The 18,464-nt window shown below is 44.5% G+C and overlaps 1 protein-coding gene across 2 annotated transcripts in view; it reads right to left on the reverse strand.

The window, feature by feature from the left end:
- The window catches only part of LOC129836232 (ninein-like protein), a 54,598-nt gene that overhangs the window by 22,697 nt on the left and 13,437 nt on the right, over positions 1–18,464 (reverse strand). For both annotated transcript variants that reach the window (XM_055902116.1, XM_055902115.1), the window contains exons 8-16: positions 14,723–14,890; positions 5,977–6,113; positions 5,276–5,416; positions 4,957–5,131; positions 4,431–4,541; positions 3,619–3,708; positions 2,584–2,728; positions 2,225–2,293; positions 2,007–2,131 (exon numbers count right to left, since the gene is read on the reverse strand). In XM_055902116.1, the coding sequence (XP_055758091.1) occupies positions 2,007–2,131; positions 2,225–2,293; positions 2,584–2,728; positions 3,619–3,708; positions 4,431–4,541; positions 4,957–5,131; positions 5,276–5,416; positions 5,977–6,113; positions 14,723–14,890 (1,161 nt within the window). The remainder of the gene's footprint in view (positions 1–2,006; positions 2,132–2,224; positions 2,294–2,583; positions 2,729–3,618; positions 3,709–4,430; positions 4,542–4,956; positions 5,132–5,275; positions 5,417–5,976; positions 6,114–14,722; positions 14,891–18,464) is intronic.

Here is an 18,464-nt window from a genome sequence, read left to right on the forward strand (position 1 = left end):
GTGGGTTTGGATCATTTGATTTACACAACATGCCTACCACTTTGAAGATGCAGAATATTTTTTATTGTGAAACAAACAAGAAATAAGACAAAAAAATGGAAAACTTGAGCGTGCATAGCTATTCACCCCACCAAAGTCAATACTTTGTAGAGCCACCTTTTGCAGCAATTACAGCTGCAAGTCTCTTGGGGTATGTCTCTATAAGCTAGGCACATCTAGCCACTGGGATTTTTGCCCATTCTTCAATGCAAAACTGCTCCATCTCCTTCAAGTTGGATGGGTTCCGCTGTGGTAGAGCGGGTACAGACCTCAATTCGATTGAGGTCTGGGATTTGATAAGGCCATTCCAAGACATTTAAATGTTTCCCCTTAAACCACTCGAGTGTTGCTTTAGTAGTATGCTTAGGGTTATTGTCCTGCTGGAAAGTGAACCTCTGTTCTCGTCTCAAATCTCTGGAAGACAAACAGGTTTCCCTCAAGAATTTCCTTGTATTTAGCACCAGCCATCATTCCTTCAATTCTGACCAGTTTCCCAGTCCCTGCCGATGAAAAACATCCCCAAGGCATGATGCTACCACCACCATGTTTCACTTTGGGGATGGTGTTCTCAGGGTGATGAGAGGTGTTGGGTTTGCACCAGACATTTTCCTTGATGGCCAAAAAGCTAAATTTGAGTCTCATCTGACCAGAGTACCTTCTTCCATATGTTTGGGGAGTCTCCCACATGCCTTTTGGCAAACACCAAACGTGTTTGCTTATTTTTCTCTTTAAGCAATGGCTTTTTTCTGGCCACTCTTCCGTAAAGCCCAGCTCTGTGGAGTGTACAGCTTAAAGTGGTCCTATGGACAGATAATCCAATCTCCGCTGTGGAGCTTTGCAGCTCCTTCAGGGTTATCTTTGGTCTCTTTGTTGCCCCTCTGACTAATGCCCTCCTTGCCTGGTCTGTGAGTTTTGGTATGCGGCCCACTCTTGGCAGGTTTGTTGTGTGGCTATATTCTTTCCATTTTTGAATAATGGATTTAATGGTGCTCTGTGGGATGTTCAAAGTTTCTGATATTTTTTTAACTCAAGCCTGATCTGTACTTCTCCACAACTTTGTCCCTGACCTGTTTGGAGAACTCCTTGCTCTTCATGGTGCCTCTTTCTTGGTGGTGCCCTTTGCTTTGTGGTGTTGCAGACTCTGGGGCCTTTCAGAACAGGTGTATATATACTGTACACTGAGATCATGTGACAGTTCATTTGACACGTAAAGTCCACCTGTGTGCAATCTAACTAATTATGTGACTTCTGAAGGTAATTGGCTGCACCAGATCTGAATACATATGCACGTACCGCTTTTTCATTTTTTGAATTTTTTTAAACAAGTAATTTTTTTCATTTCACTTAACCAATTTGGACTATTTTGTGTATGTCCATTACATGAAATCCAAATAAAAATCTATTTAAATTACAGGTTGTAATGCAACAAAACAGGAAAAATACCAAGGAGGGTGAATACTTTCGCAAGTTCCCTCTGACAAAATCACCACAATAGGCGAAGTAAAAACAGCCACAACCTTCCCAAATTTCACCGATAGACAGTTGTAAGGGGAGAGAAAATGACCAAGCTGCATCTTTCAGTCAAAGGTAGGCTAAAATGAATGTAATTTTCACTAGACTGTAAGAACCTCATAATATTTTAACAGTTGGCCAACAGTGCGTCGTAGACCTGTTAACTAGGCTACATCAATTAAATAGTGTGGTGACTTTGAGAGAACTGAGTTGATTAAATTGCAACAAATACAACAAGAAACCGTTAGATTCATGTGTCTATTTCTCCATTTATAGTGGTATAATCATGTCAGATTTTTTTCGCTGGTATTATAGCTTGTAAATACCACTTCCGGTTTGAACGGGAATACCGGGAAACCCGTAATTTCTTGCAATTTTCTCAGGAAGGAAAATGTGTAGTTTCTTGAAAATATTAAAACCTAGTGTGAGCGTGCGTATCAGAATGCCTCCTCTACCTTGGTCTCTAACTCAATCTTCAGGTCCTGCACCTCCTGGCTGTGCCTCTCCTTAAACTGTTCCATGGCCATCTCCGTCTCAATGCTTACAACCGGACCTGGCAGACTCTCCAGACAACCCAGGCCTGAAGGAATAGAAATAAACACACCAAGGTGGTCGAGTCAAATCCAACAGGTTTTTACAGAGGGAAAAAATTATTGATGTTTCCAATTCTTACCATTCTTATTGGCCACTTGTAGCTTTTTGCTAGCCATGGGAGATACGCCTATTTTCATCTCAGGGTCATCTGAAGCACAATGGACAAGATTACTGTAGAGAGTAGGTCAGTGGCTAAAGTGAAACTGTCAGTGTAAATGGAGTGGGACTGAGTGGAGAAATGATAGGGTGTGTGTGACAGAGTATGTGCATACATAGGTGGGGAAGAGATAGGAGGGGCCTTTCAGTCCTCCAAGGACAAGGCCCATATACTGTACGTTTAAATAAATAAATATATTTTCTAATCAGGGCACGAATATCAATTCTAGGGACAAATCGGGTGAACACAGTATATGGCTTAGGGCTATGAATGGGATTTACCAGAGTCAGACTCAGTGGTCAGTGATCGTCGGCTGGACCACGCGTGTGTGGACGTGTCTCTTGCCCGTCTGGGTCGCCTCCCCATCCCCTGACTCTTTAACATCTCCACCTCAGAGTTCAACTCGTCATTCCGGTCCCGCAGCTCCTGTGAGACAAAGACGTGTCATTTAACATGCAATACTTCAGACAAACATACATAACAAACACAGCAAAGCACAGCAGAAATAGTATTAATATAGAGCAGTATTAGTCACAATGGCCTCACTGCCACGCACATGCTATTCAAACCACACTGCATCACAAAGTCTGTGAACCTAGAATAACACACGCTCACCTTCACTTTCTAGTTTCCCAAAATGGGAGGCGTTTGGATAAATCAAGAGGATTGTCATTCACACACTCAAAACAGGTCTCGACTCTGTCCGAGGCAAGTAAACAAAAAGTCTTTAAAAATAGGTTTGCCATAAATCATAAATGTTATGCATGCGGTGTATAACTAATTACTTCGCTATGTTTTGGAAAATTGTGAAAGGGAAACCAGGTCGAGCCCCCTTGGGGGTTCCACGCAAGGCATGATTATTTAAACACACACAGCCTTTCTTGAATTTTTTTTGTCACCCCCTTTTTCTCCAATTTCATGGTATCCAATTGGTAGTTACAGTCTTGTCTCATCGCTGCAACTCCCAACCGGACTCGGGAGAGGCGTGCGTCCTCTGAAACACAACCCAACCAAGCCAAACTGCTTCTTGACACAATGCCCACAACACGGAAGGCGACTGTGTCAGCGTGCACTGCGCCCAGCCCGCCACAGGAGTCGCTAGTGCGCGATGGGACAAGGACATCCCTGCCGGCCAAACCCTCCCCTAACCCAGACGACACTGGGCCAATTGTGCGCCGCCCCATAGGTCTCCCGGTCGCGGCCGGCTACAAAAGAGCCTGAACTCGAACCCAGAATCTCTAGTGGCACAGCTAGCACTGTGTTGCAGTACCTTAGACCACTGCGCCACTCGGGAGGCCCAACACACACACTCTTACCCGGCACTGCAGCTCGTACTCCTTGATGATCTCAGAGAAGCGCTCCTCCTGGTTTAGCAGCCCTGTATTGTTCGGATCCAGGCTCCCAAACTGTGTCAGCCAAACAAAACGGAAACACTTATCAATCATTAATTCCTGGCAAAACCGCATTGCTCACTCCCTGAGGGATGAGTTACCACAGCAGGACACCATCACGCTAGGGTGACCACATATCCCGGATTGTGCAGGACAGTCCTGCATTTTGGCCCTTTGTCCCGCTTTTGATCAACAGATTAAAACAGTCAGATTTCCTATTCATTTAATGAGAATTGACATTCCAACCAGTCTTTTTTGAAGTCACCTTGCGCTTATGACAAGATATATAAGGATCTGGTGATGTTAAAAAAATTCTCCAATCGTTGTTGAGAGCTGATATTCTGCACAGTGCAAGAAGAGATGTAGGCCAATATCATATTGTCAACCAATCCCATTTGTAAAATCTTTTTGGGCTAAATTCCAAATAAACTTGGAGAGAACTACCAGTACTTCCATAAAGCTTGCGTCTAACGAAGAACTACAAAAGCACATAAATAGCCATATTAGACTGAAAGGTCATTTCATAAAACTCTCCATGCTCATTAGTTGCTAATTTAACATATTTGCTGCTACTTCACTCAATCCCATTTTAAAAGTTTCCCCTTCCTAACTGTTTACATTCCCTGAGGGGTGCTGCCTGAAAAAAACATTAATGTATAGACTACACTGTCCCGCATTTGGGAATTTTAAATCCGGTCACCCTACATCAAGCCCATCCTCACATAGTTCCCTCTCACCTTGTCTAGTAGGAGCTGGTCCAGGTCTCTCTGCAGCTTGGAGATGGTGTTCCCTGCCTCCGACAGCTTCCCCTTCAGAACACTGTCCTCCTCCTCCAAACGGCGGTTCTCCTGTTAGCCCAGAGGGAGGGTTATTGAGAGTGATACGATACCGCTTTAAGATATCCACAGCAACACAGTATAACCACTCTATAACAGAGAGCAATAGGGGTACTAACGATGGGGGATTGTTAAGAAGCTAAGCAGGAGTCTGGCATTCGTTGGTTGTCCGTGGGCAAGTGGGTGAAATGAAAACAAAGTGGGCAAGTGGGTGAGATGAAAACAAACTGCTTGCAGAAACTTAACCAGTTTATACTCATACAAAAGACGTGCATTCAAAAGCACGAGGAGCCTCTTATGAAGTGAAATCAAATAGAGGTTAAGCTCAAGGAATCTTTTAGGCAGGGTGGTTAAGCAATCGTCTGCATTCCTAGTACTCCTTTATCATTGTAAAAACCTCACGGTGTGTATCTATAGTGCTTGTCACCTGGGTGGCATTACAGATTTCCTCCTGCAGACTGGCATCCTGTGCATGTAGGACCTCCACTTCCTCTTTGAGCTTGGCCCGCTCACGCTCCACCTGCTGTAGCAAGACCTCGCTCTCCTGCTCCGATTCACTGCGCAGGGCCGTTAGCCTATCCCGGAACTCCTGCTCCAGACCCCTGCCAATCAGAGGGAAGTTTAACAAAAAAGTTCCATCCACCACGCATGACAATACACAACCAGTCAAGCAAGATTTTCCAACCATCACATCAGTCTGTAACATACAGAATGACATGGAGGCAAGAAGGAAGAGAAGGTCTTACTTGATTTTGGTTTCATTCAGTGACTCAATAGTGGCGTGCCTGTCATCCACCTCTCTGACCAGCTGGAGGTTTCTCCTGTCGGCCCACTCCAGGTCGGCCTTGACCTTGTCCCTTTCCTGACAAGCCTGGTCTGCTAGGACCCTGAGGGATAGACCGCGGACAGACATTGGCCATGGACCTAAGCACAACACTCACCAGAATGACCTGATCATGGAGGACTCACTTTAACAGCAGTTATTCTATGTACATTATGCACAAAGAATCAAAAAAGGCTGACCACAGCAGTTTAATATTGGCAAATTAATACTTACTGAAAGAATGCAGTATTTTGGTTCCAAAGATGGTCAGTAAACTGACAAGGCAATGATTGTTGCAATCAACAATATGAAAACATCAACATCTCTCACCTCTAGGTGGAGACATAGTACAAATCTATCAACCAAAAATCCATCATGTAACATGTAGGCTACAGGTTTTGTGTGACTATTAGTGTGAAGTTGAACCAATGATTCCCCCTATAGCAATTATTGACCATGAAATCAATAAAGAGTTGATGTAAATGATTTGGTCTCAGTTTAAGGTTATTGGCTCACACAGGAAATGAATCCAGAGGATGTACTAAAGTGTCTTTGACCATAACCTCTATAGAGTCCATAGAAGCATGCAGTACCAAAGTATACAGTATCAAACCAAAGACTCACTGGAGGAACTGGATCTCGTTCTTGTAAGAGATGAGAGCGGCCTGGTGGATGCCGTTGCCGCTGACCAGCAGCTCATTGTCCAGGGCCAGAGTGAGCTCCGCCAGACTGACTCGCTCCTCCAGGGGGAAGTCCAGAGTCTGGAGGGGATAGAACAGCATGAGGTCATCTGGCAAACTTACGGCAGTGGTCACCTAATCATCAACCCTGGTCCTTATTGCAGGGTTGGAACAAAAGCCTGCAACCCTGTAGCTCTCCAGGACCAGGGGCCTAATTTATAACCGCTGCGTATATTTTACACTAAATATCTGCGTGCGCCATTTCTGAAAGGATTGCATGCTCACAAATATATGGAGATGCATATGTATGGTGTTAGCCAAATGTATACATGTTATAAACCAGATTTGTGCCCGTGTGAACGAGCATTATACAATGCATTTGAAATTAATGCAGACCCATGGACTTTTCCCACATTTTTTTATGTTACAGCCTTATTCTATAATGGATTAAATAGTTCCCCCCCTGATCAATCTACACACATTACCCCATAATGACAAAGCAAAACATCTGGCCCAGCCAACTCAACGGCAATCAAGGACTTGTCCCGAAGCCACTCATGTATTGTCTTGGCTGTGTGCTTATGGTCATGGTCCTTTTGGAAAGTGAACCTTCGCCCCAGTCTGAGGTCCTGAGCGCTCTGGAGCAGGTTTTCATCAAGGATCTCGCTGTACTTTGCACCATTCATCTTTGCCTCGATCCGGACTAGTCTCCCAGTCCCTACCACTGAAAAACATCCCTACAGCATGATGCTGTCTCTACCATGCTTCACCGTAGGGATGGTGCCAGGTTTCCTCCAGACGTGACACTTGGCATTCAGGCCGAAGAGTTGAATCTTGGTTTCATCAGACCAGAGAATCTTGTTTCTCATGGACTGAGAGTCTTTTAGGTGCATTTTGGCAAACTCCAAGCGGGCTGTCATGTGCCTTTTACTGAAGAGTGGCTTCCATCTGGCCACTCTACCATAAAGGCCTGATTGGTGGAGTGCTGTAGAGATGGTTGTCCTTCTGGAAGGTTCTCCAATCTCCACAGAGGAACTCTACAGCTCTGTTAGAGTGACCATTGGGTTCTTGGTCACCTTCCTGACCAAGGCCCTTCTCCCCCGATTGCTCAGTTTGGCCGGGCGGCCAGCTCTAGGAAGAGTCTTGGTGGTTCCAAACTTCTTCCATTTAAGAATGATGGAAGCAACTGTGTTTTTGGGGACCTTCCATGCTGCAAACATTTTTTGGTACCCTTCCCCAGATCTGTGCCTCGACACAATCCTGTTTTGGCGCTCTACGGACAATTCCTTCAACCTCATGGCTTGGTTTCAGATCAAAATCAACTGTCTGTTCACCTGTTAAATTGGAATGTATGTTATAAACCATGCTCCCTTTCGGATACATAGAGAAAAAACTAGAAATGATAATAGTCTATCTGATAGGACCAATTAATTGAGCCATGTGCATGGCAATTTGATGTATGGCTACTTTAGGAATATTAACTCATCATGGCCAGAAAAGCTTTAGAATATATTCTGCAATGATTATAATATATGCATTATGTTAATAAATGAAATATTGTCTACGCGAGAAATGTGAAATTACAGTAATCAGATGTCGCCTTCAAACATCAATGGAAAAGGTGAACCTGGTCTACCTTCGAACTGCGCATCGGATCGCAAAGAGCAAAATACTTGAAATAGCTTATCTATTTACTACTGTGAAGTGGGTCAAATTAAATGAGAGATGGGACGTTTTTACATTTTAGTACACGCTCTTATCCAGAGCAGCATACATTTACTTTTTTGAAATGGTCCCCTATGGGAATTGAACCAACAACCCTCAACCTTGGCGTTGCAAGCACAATGCTCTACCAACTGAGGCACATGAGATGACTGGTAGCCTATCCTAACTTTTTGTAGGCCTCTAGGCTATTTCGTGAGTACGAAACCATCGGTCAGAAAAGGTGAGGAATTTATTCTTCACTGATCATGGAAATGTAATAAATAAATAGGAAATATAGGCCTATTTATAATGATTTTAGAATGCAAAGACCAAATAAATAGATTCTCACTAACTGCAAATTATTGCATATTATTATTTTTAGCAACCTGTTTTTTGTTAGGAAAAAAAGGGTGTATTCCTGCACAAGGCTACTTTCGCCTTCTTGCAATGCAATACTTCAGCCACAAGAAACTGTGTGTACACATGGTCTAAAGATTGCGGAGGATAAGCAAATTCTCACGTCAAGTTACGGTTTTATAAATGCAAACTTTCACGTGAAAACTGGCGCACGCATGTTTTCGGGCATATTTTGTGCATACGCAACATTTATAAATGAGGCCCCAGGTGTTTTGACAACTGGTGTATGGTAAATATAAATTCAGGTCAAAGTTCAGTTCATCCTCATGTAATAAAATGTGTCAGATTACAAGAGGATTATTTCAGTAACACATAATGTAACTAGAGTGTGTCTTGCTTGGGCCTTTTGTAGGCAGTGTTCCATAGATTATAGTTCTACACCACAGCATGTAATCTAAACCAAAAGACCATCCACTACATGTAACTGGAACTCACAATCTCAATTCTACTCCTATTACACATTTTACACACAGGAAGGAGATATGCCCCTAAAGGAGTCAGAAATACAGTTTATGTAACTTGTCTTGTCAAAATGATGAAATTAGAAATCTTGCAGCCTTCTTTATTTAAGTGATAATGCCCGAGAAGCCGGTGTTTGGAGGATATATTGGCAAGGCAAACCGTGCCAATATATCCTCCTAACACCAGCTGCCGTGCCAATATATCCTCCAAACACCAGCTTCGAGGGCATTTTCACTTTTATAAAACAGGTTACCAACATATTCAAATACTGATTAACATATTTTAATTTTAAAACGTTATTTAGATTAATTTATTCATACTATTTCATCCTTCCACAAGATATAGTCTCGACACAAATCTAGAGTTGCTACCCAAGCCGGCTGGTTCGTTCTATTGGTTCGGTTGCTAGAGACGCGACCCAGTCGTTCAGTCTTTTTGTTCTGTATCTATGGACGCGACCCAGTCGTTCGTTCTAAATGTTCCATTGCCATATTGGCTGGCAACGTTCTTATCACTTGCTTGCTAGCCAGCCAACTACGGCTAACTTACAGTCACGTCAAACGTTTAAAAAAATAACAGTAGCAGCATTTGCATTTGTTTAAGCAGTTCTCTAGTGACATTTATTTGGATACATCCATAACAATGATCTAATGAGGCACGATTTTGCCGGGCAAATAAAATGCACTCTCATCAGGACATTGTTGTTCAGAGGAGCTAGCCAACAACAAAGTAAAGACTGCACTTCGTTTGACCTTTTTTCAATTGACATTTCTTTGTATATATCCATAAAAATGATGCCAGCTGATTCATGATTTCGACTGGCTGAGAAACGCTGCCTGCCTGTCTATCTCGCCCCGACTCCTACACGTTCATTACAATGGGACAGCTGGAGATCTAATTTTTATATTGAAACGATGTTGCAAATGTCAGTGAGACAGACAGCAAGGTTTATACAAATCTCTGCTTTCGAAAACTAAATGTTAGTCTAAAAGAAATGTGAGGTAATGTTTAGATGCTTTTTATAGTGGATATCAAGTTTATATCAGATGGAACAGAGTAAATAGGCATTTTAACCTCATAGATTTAGGTGGTGGAAAGTTGTGGAATAGACACCGGCTGGAATGTGCTTTTAACCAATCACCATTCAGGATTAGACTCACTCATTGAAAAACCTGTACTAATCCCTGAACACCAAGGCTTTTCAGCAACATTTCAATTCAAGTAGAAGCAAAGGAAAAGTAATCAACATTTCAAAGCAACTTCTGAAAATAACTGGTACAAGCAATGAGCGTGTGTATCCATGACTGGAGGATATTCAAATAAAAAACAGTAATAGGATGAAGACGTACATTGGTTCATAACTTTCTCACAAAGCTTACTGTTTCTGTATGATATGTCGGATTAAGGAATAAAGACAGACACCAATGTCAAGTTCAATAGCCTTGTTAAGCCTTGTATAAATCCCTACGCGTGGAGTCTGGGGAACAGTCCAGCTAGTCGATTACCTATCAACTAGACTCCGTAACATCATCCTTTTCAATAGAAAGTGCAAACATAACAGCATAACATTGAGTTCTTAACAGTCAAGTCATAACAATTGAAAAGCATTCCTTTTTTTATTTTTTATTAACAGACAACAAGTTAAGTCTCTTGCTTACAGAGTAAGCCTGTCCGGTGGCTTGCACAGCCAACCCACCCGTGAGTAAGTATTGGCTCTGACAGGGGTAGGATTAGGGCCACGAGCTGGAGAGTTTGGTGGGGTAGAAGCTTCACCTTCAGTTGGCTCATGTCTCAATTCTGCACCCCTTACCCTTAGGCCTGGACTGTGATCCAGCTCATCTAGGTGAGTGTATGGCATGTTCTGGTTTGTCTGCTCTGCTACGCGCAAATCCACCCGATTGCGACGATAGAGGGAGCCACCAACATCCACCAGGTAAGAACGTGGTGCAACTCTCTGTAGGCATGTGCCCAGCCTCCAAAGTCCTGTGTGGTCTCCCGGCAGCGGTTTCATCCTTATAGTTTCACCCACCTCCAGCTCTGGTAGGTCTCGAGCAGTCCGGTCGTAGAAGCACTTAGCGAGCTGCTTTCTGTGACGCAGTTTGTCCGTGACGCCAACCATGACGCAGGGCTGAAGTAGCTTGTTAGCTACGGGGATAGTAGTCTTCAGACGTCTGGACAGAAGGCGTTGTGCTGGGCTGCTGTCCATGTTTTCGGTGGGTGTGTTCCTCCACTGTAAGATCACTTTCCATGGGTCGTTGCTGTCGCGCAAGGCCCTGCTTAACAGGTTTTTTGAATCTTGACAGCTGACTCTGCCTTGCCATTTGCTTTTGGGTGTCTTGGAGAGGAGGTCACGTGGTCAAACTCCCATTCTGAGGCGAAACGCTTGAACTGTGCAGTGAATTGTGGGCCATTGTCCGTGATTACCTTGTCAGGCTGACCTTGCCTTGCAAACTGCGCCTTGCAGCGCTTTATGACCGTCTCTGCAGACAAGTCAGGGAGCAGTTCAATTTCCCAAAAGTCAGAGTAATGATCAATGATGAGAAGATAGTCCTTTTGTCTGTGGCTGAATAAGTCAATGCTGATGATTTGCCAGGCCCTTGTGGGCAGTTCGTGTCACATCATGGTTTCCTTTTGCTGTTCATGAGCGTACTCGTTGCATGTGGTACAGTTGCTGACAAAGTCTTTAATTTCTGCTTGCATGTTTGGCCAGTATAATGTTTCACGAGCTTGGCGGTAGCATGCGTCACCTCCAATGTGACTGGAGTGTATGCGGGTAAGCATCTCTGGACGTAGTGATTTGGGAATAATGACCTTCTGACCTCTGAACAAGACGCCATTTTGCACACTGATCTCATCTCGAAAGGTCCAGTATTCTCTCACTGTGAAAGGTGTCTCCTCTTTCAGATATGGCCAACCTGCGAGAGCCATGGACTTCAGTGACTGTAGGTGTTCGTCCTTGTCAGTATGTTGCCTGATCTGGGCTAGGCGGTGATCTGTGACGTTTAAGTAGTCTGCCTGATTGATCTGTTGAACATCTTGTTTTTCCTGCTGTAACGAACAGATGGCCTGCCGCTGATAGGCAGTGCCTCTACCTGTACATTGTGCTGTTGCCCTGCTCAGTGTGTCGCTGATGTACATCTCAGGTCCTGGCTTGTAAATGACCTTCAGGCTGTAGTTTTGCAGAGTCAGGAGCATGCTTTGAAGCCTCTTGGGCGCGTTGAGGAGAGGTTTACTGAATATGGCAATGAGTGGTTTGTGGTCAGTTTCAGCGGTGACCAGCTCTCGACCATATAAGTAGTGATGGAATCGCTGGCAGGAGAAGACTATGCTGAGGTACTCTTTCTCAATTTGTGCATAGTTTTGTTCGGGGGGGGGTGGTGAACGCTCTCGAGGCAAACGCAACGGGCTGGCCTTCCTGCATAAGGCAGCATCCAAGTCCCCTTTGGCTAGAGTCGCTCTGGATTGTGACAGGCTTCGTGACGTTGTAGTAGCGCAACACTGGCATGGATGAAGCCAGAGATTTCATCTCCTGCACTGCGGCCTCGTGCTTGGGTAGCCAGTGCCATGGTGTGTCTTTGTCCAGCAACCGGCGCAGAGGCTCACAGACTGCTGATAGGTGTGGCATGAACTTTGCAAGATAGTTTGCAAAGCCGATGAGACGCTGTACTCCTTTTGCATCAGACGGGTTTGGCATGTCGAGGATCGCTTGGACCTTGTCTGGGTCCGGCCTTTTGCCGAGAGAATGTGGCCATGGAAGTGGACATCTTTCACCTTGAACTGCAGCTTCTTCAGGCCAAGACGAAGCTTAACTGATCGGCAGCGCTCCATCAGTGCCAGGAGCTTCACATCGTGGTCGCGTTCTGCTTCTTCGTCTGTTTCACCACAGCCTACGATCAGGATATCATCGGCGATGGGTTCAATGCCCTTGAGCCCAGCCAGTAACTCGTGCTGCTTGCGTTGGTATACCTCAGGCGCCACTGAGACACCAAACGGGAGCTTGAGCCAGCGTTTCCGACCCCAGGGGGTCCAGAAGGTAGTCCTGAAGCTGCTTTCTTCGTCCAGCTTGCATTGAAGGAATGCATCTCGGGCATCCACCAAGGTGAAAATCCTGGCCTTGGGAAGCTTATAGAGGACATCCTCTAGTGTCGGCATGATGTAGTGGGATCGTTTCAGTGCTTGGTTCAGATGCTTTGGGTCGATGCAGACCCTCAGCTTCTCTGTTTTTTTCACTATGACCATATTGCTGATCCAGTCAGTTGGTTCAGTCACAGATGTCATGTGGCCATCGGCCTCATACTTGTCCAGCTGGGCCTTCTCAGCCACTTTCATTGCAATGGGCACATTGCGAGGAGCACACTGGACTGGAGTGATGCTCTCATCCACTTCAAAGTGTACCTCCCCAGGCACTGATTCAACGGGCATGTTGAATACATCGTCATATCTGCTGAGTAGTTGTTCTTTGGACAGGGGTCCATGCTGGACATGATCCACAATGTGCAGGTCATTTGGTACAGTGAACTGCATCAGTCCCAGGCGTTCGCATGTAGAGCCTGAGAGGAGAGGATTTTGACTGGTTTTCACAATCTCAAACACCAGCTTGTGTTTGCGTCCCCGAATAACACATTCGGTCTCAAAGGTGCCCATAGAGCTCATTAGTTCTCCTGAGTACAGCTTTAGTCTAGTATCGCTGGGCAATAGATGTGTGTCAGGTGCCAAATTGATTTTGTCTTTGTAGCTCATATCGTTGCATGTAGCACCCGAATCCAGTTGACATTGTTGTTGCTTGTTGTGTAATCGTAGTGTCACAAACCATTTCTTCCCTCTTGAGTGTACAGCCCCAATGGATTCATGCATGTAAATGTCACTTTCACTGTTCAGCTCTGGACATTGAGTAACATCATCAACACAGTGGATCTTGCCCTCACTCACCCTTCTTTTGCTTTTGAGACACACTTTTGCAAAGTGATTATTAGTTCCACAAGCTCTGCATGGTTTTCCGTAGGCAGGGCAGTGCTCTTTGCCACGTGTGTGTGTATTCCCACAGTATTTACATGCTACGGGGCTCTCTGTGTTCCCCGTTCGTGGTGAATTACTCTGCCTCGATTGGTTTTGTCTGAATGTCTGCCTAGCAACAGCGTGAACAGTATCAACGTCGGAGCGTGGGGTTTCCGTTTCCATTGCTCTCATTCTCATGTCAGTGACTTCAGCAATGCGGCACATTTCGATGGCAGTTACTAATGTTAAGCCTCTCTCTCTCAGTAGACGCTGGCGCGTATTCTCATTTGCAATTCCCAGTACTATTTTGTCACGAATCAATTCATCTTTCAATCCCCCGTATTCACAAGTGGCGGATTTCTCTCTCAAACGGGTTACAAAGTTGTGTACTGACTCACCCTCTTCCTGTTTGCAGCTTCCGAAAACGAACCGCTCGTAAATGACGTTTCTGGCGGGTTTGAAGTAATCCTCCAATGCATCCAATATAGCCTTTGCATCACACTGTTGTCGTGCCGTGAGGGTGAGATTGTGCCGGTAGATATGCCTGCATTCGCTGCCCATTAAACTCCTCAGAGTTGCCGCTTGTACCTCGTTGGGTTTCTCATGTAGACCGGTCGCCAGCGCATAGTCCTCGAATTCATCCCTGAAGTTGTCCCAATTAGTATTCCAGTCCCCTGTAGGAACCATGTGATTTGGTGGCGGAATGTTCGCTGCCATAGCAATGGAATAGGAGATTTCTTTGCCTTCAGTCATGGAGGTAGGTAGTGATGCTAGCTAGCCAGCTAACAACGAGTTGATCAGTGTTGTGAGTAGGAAACGGTGTGTGTTCGCATATGGAACGTAACTGCGCCTATACTGTACTTAGCTACAAAAATAACAAACGTGTGTTTTCCGAGCCACTTCTGATACCATGTTTCTGTATGATATGTCGGATTAAGGAATAAAGACAGACACCAATGTCAAGTTCAATAGCCTTGTTAAGCCTTGTACAAATCCCTACGCGTGGAGTCTGGGGAACAGTCCAGCTAGTCGATTACCTATCAACTAGAGTCCGTAACACAGTGTGACAGGATCCAACTAGCCAACTGTCATGGTACAAGTCCGGCACTGACCTGTAGGATGTCCCTGCTGTTCCGGATGCCCTCCTCATTCCAGAGGGTGATGACCCTCTCTGGACTGGTGCAGCCCGACCCATCGTCCAGCCTGGTCAGCAGCCTCTGGCCCACGGTGGCAGACAGGAGAGATGGAGAGGTGGAGCGCACCATCCGCTCCTCAAAGGCCTGGCAGAAAACAGAGGAAGACATGAAAGCTACAGGAACAGGCTAGCTGATGGCCCAATTTAGTTCCTCCTCCACGGAACACTGCTGTAGATCAGTGTGGCACTGCGCAGTTCCGCCTCACCTCTGTTCCCAAATGCCATAGAAATACAAAAAGAAAGTTATACAAAGAAGGGCATTGTAGCAGAAACACCTCCTTCGGTCATGCCGCTTTCTCTAAGAATAACCCACCTCCACTGTGCATTGTGTAATCCAGGCTTCCACAGACAAAAGAGCTTCAGCACCACAAATACATTATTGCACGCGCCACTAATAAACGCAAGTTTGCTGTTATTACACTTAATATGGCTTAGCCTACATTCCATTTCCTATTTGCTCATGGTTTACATCCCACACCAGTTTGGGACATGGAGGAGTAGCAGTAGTATTAAGGTTCTGAGCAAGCCTGAGAAACACACTTTTGTCTCAGTGCTGGTTCATGTACCTAGTTGTTCCTAATACATGGGAGGCACCAACAAGCCAAGCTTGGAAAGAAAGGATGTTGTCTTTCATAGCCCATGTTAACAGACCACGGCGACATATCAGGCTTGAAGTGCAATACATGATTTCAAACGTTGGTTTTCTCTTCGTGTGGAAATGGTCATTCAGCAAGCGAACGCGGGAAGGGCAAACTAAGCTCTGCCCCCAACAGTCAATTTTATGATTGGCTGCTGCCTTAATTGACCAGCAGGAAATTGGAGCATTTGTCATCTGAGAGAGACAGACAGCCTACTATAGCGAACAAAAAAAAAAAAATATATATATATATAAAGGCAACATGCAACAATTTCAACGATTTTTTAAAATGTGCTGCATGGTCAATACGACGTCTGCATTGGCCATACAGTATTTTCTGCGATGCGGTGGCAGTCAGAGCAAACATACTTTTTGTGCTTCTCAGAGCAGTGCAGAGCTGTTGTGAAGGAGGTTGTCAAGGAAGTGAGTTTGTGTTTTACAGGACCTTCTGCCCTCAACTACTGTTATCCAATCATGTAAATGTGGAGCTATACGGAGCCCTCTGCATTGTTACAACATTTGAGAGGCACACGGCGATGTGGTAACCCCCGGGGCTCCACAATTGCGTCACACCATCCATAAGGCACCTCCAACACTAGAATAATGCATAAATTGGCTCTTACAGTTCATATAAGGAAATCAGTCAATTGAAATTAATTCATTAGGCCCTAATCTATGGATTTCACATGACTGGGCAGGTGGTGTGGTAGGGCATAGGCCCACCCACTGGGGAGCCAGGCCCAGCCAATCAAAATTAGATTTTCCACACAAAAGAGATTTATTACAGACAGAAATACTCAGTTTCATCAGCTGTCTGGGTGGTTGGTCTCAAACTATCCCGCAGGTGAAACAGCAGGATGTGGCGGTCTAATTGGTCTTTTGACCAGTCACATCAGATCTTCATATATGAGATCTTTTTCAGATCTGATTAGTCAGAAGACCAATTACTGAAAAAATATCAGAATTGGGTTAAAGTTTCTGTTTGCCTTTTATGTCACATACTGAAGGCAAGGGACAATTTCTAATCAATAGATCATATTTTGAATACTTTATTACGCCTTTATCTTAATCCTAAACTAAACTATAAGCCACAGAGAATATTTCAAGAGCCTCCCAAGCAAGCACATAACGTTCGGCGAACCATATGTTTCTTGGTGAGAGTGTGGTTGTCCTATGGTTCTTTTGCATACAACCTTCCCACACCTTTCTGGGAATGGTGCAAGATAGTTGCTTAGCTTTGGAACAATCTCAGTATATTTAAGGAACTTGACAAAAAAAAAACATTTTCTTGTTATTTCATTACTTTAACAGAATGTTTCCTAAAAGTTCAAACATGGTACATTTAATTTCAATTTTGGTAATGTTCTAGGAACATTCTCCAACTGGTTTGACATTAGGAATGTTCTCAAATAGTTGAAAGTTAGGAAAACATTCTTCTGTGGGAATTTCAGTACTTTTCTGCAGGTTTCCTTATTTAAAGTCATATTTTTGAACATTAAGAAAACTTTCCATAAAAAAACAAGAAAACATTAACGTCCAAAGAATGTTATTTAAAAACATATTCATTCCGTTCTCAGTGTCAACAAAACTCTCTATCCTTTTTGTATGAGTTTAAAAAAACATGGCATGCTAGCACCATCCTGGTGGCGCAGTGGACTAATTCCATGGATAGAGAACAGAAGATCATATGTTTGAATCTCACTGATGCCATGTCAATATAAAAAAGACATGTGTTTGCATGATTAATGCCTAAGGAAATTAATTTCTGTGTGTCCAATCTGTACTCGGGGTTCAAAAAAAGGTAACACCAAATAATAATTTCCAGAACAATTTCCAGAATAATTGTCAGAACATTAAGGTGGCACTCCAGTCTCCTTTTCACCTCATTTAACACCTAATTTACTTAATAAAAGGCACATCTCAATAGGTGGTCCAGGTAAGTCATGTCAAAGCACAAATGGCTGGGGGTATGGGCCTTTCCTATTTTGTTCTCCATTGTTCCTCAAGCAAGGGGGAGGCTGATGACGTCACAAATTCGCATCAAACTCCTTGAACGACCTACTCATTGAGTTTGCAGTTGTGCAAACTGGAAACCACATATCCTGAGGCCGCATTTATTGTAACTGGAGACTTCAACAAAGCCAATTTGAGGAAAACACTACCGAAGATTTATCAACACATTGCCTGTAGTACTAGAGCTTCAACATCTCAACCATTGTTACTCTCCCTTCCGGGATGACTACAAGGCCCTCCCCTGCCCTCCCTTCTGAAAATCAGATCACGACTCCATTCTGCTCCTCCCTTCCTATAGTCAGAAGCTCAAAACAGGACGTACCCGTGCTGAGGTCTATTCAACGCTGGTCTGCCCAATCGGAATCCATGCTTCAAGATTGTTTTGATCACGCGGACTAGGATATGTTCCGGGTTGCCTCTGAGAATAACACTGACACGGTGACTATTAAAACCTACCCAAACCAAAAACAATGGATAGATGGCAACATTCGCGCAAAACTGAAACCGTGAACCACCGCATTTAACCACGGCAAGGTGACTGGGAATAGGGTTGAATACAAACAGTGTAGTTATCCCCCCCATAAGGCAATCAAACAGGCAAAACGTCAGTACAGAGACAGCAGAGTTGTATGTAGCAGGGTCCAATGACAAAATTGGATTACAAAGGGAAAACCAGCCATGTCGCAGAGATCGACACTACGCTGATCCTCAACACAGGGGTCCTATAAAAGTGCGTGCTCAGCCCCCTCCTGTACTCCATGTTCCCCCATGACTGCGTGGCAACGCACCCCTCCAACTCAATCATCAAGTTTGCAGATGACACAAAAGGTAGCAAGCCTGATTACCAATAATGATGAGACAACCTACAGGGAGGAGGTGAGGGCCCTGGCAAAGTGGTGCCATAAAAATTACCTCTCCCTCAACAAAGCAAAGGAGCTGATCGTGGACTTCAGGAAACAGCAGAGGGTGCACCCCCTTATCTACATTGACGGGACCGCAGTGGAAAAGG

The sequence above is a fragment of the Salvelinus fontinalis genome, chromosome 37 (assembly GCF_029448725.1).
Source record: "Salvelinus fontinalis isolate EN_2023a chromosome 37, ASM2944872v1, whole genome shotgun sequence".
Classification (NCBI taxonomy): domain Eukaryota; kingdom Metazoa; phylum Chordata; class Actinopteri; order Salmoniformes; family Salmonidae; genus Salvelinus; species Salvelinus fontinalis.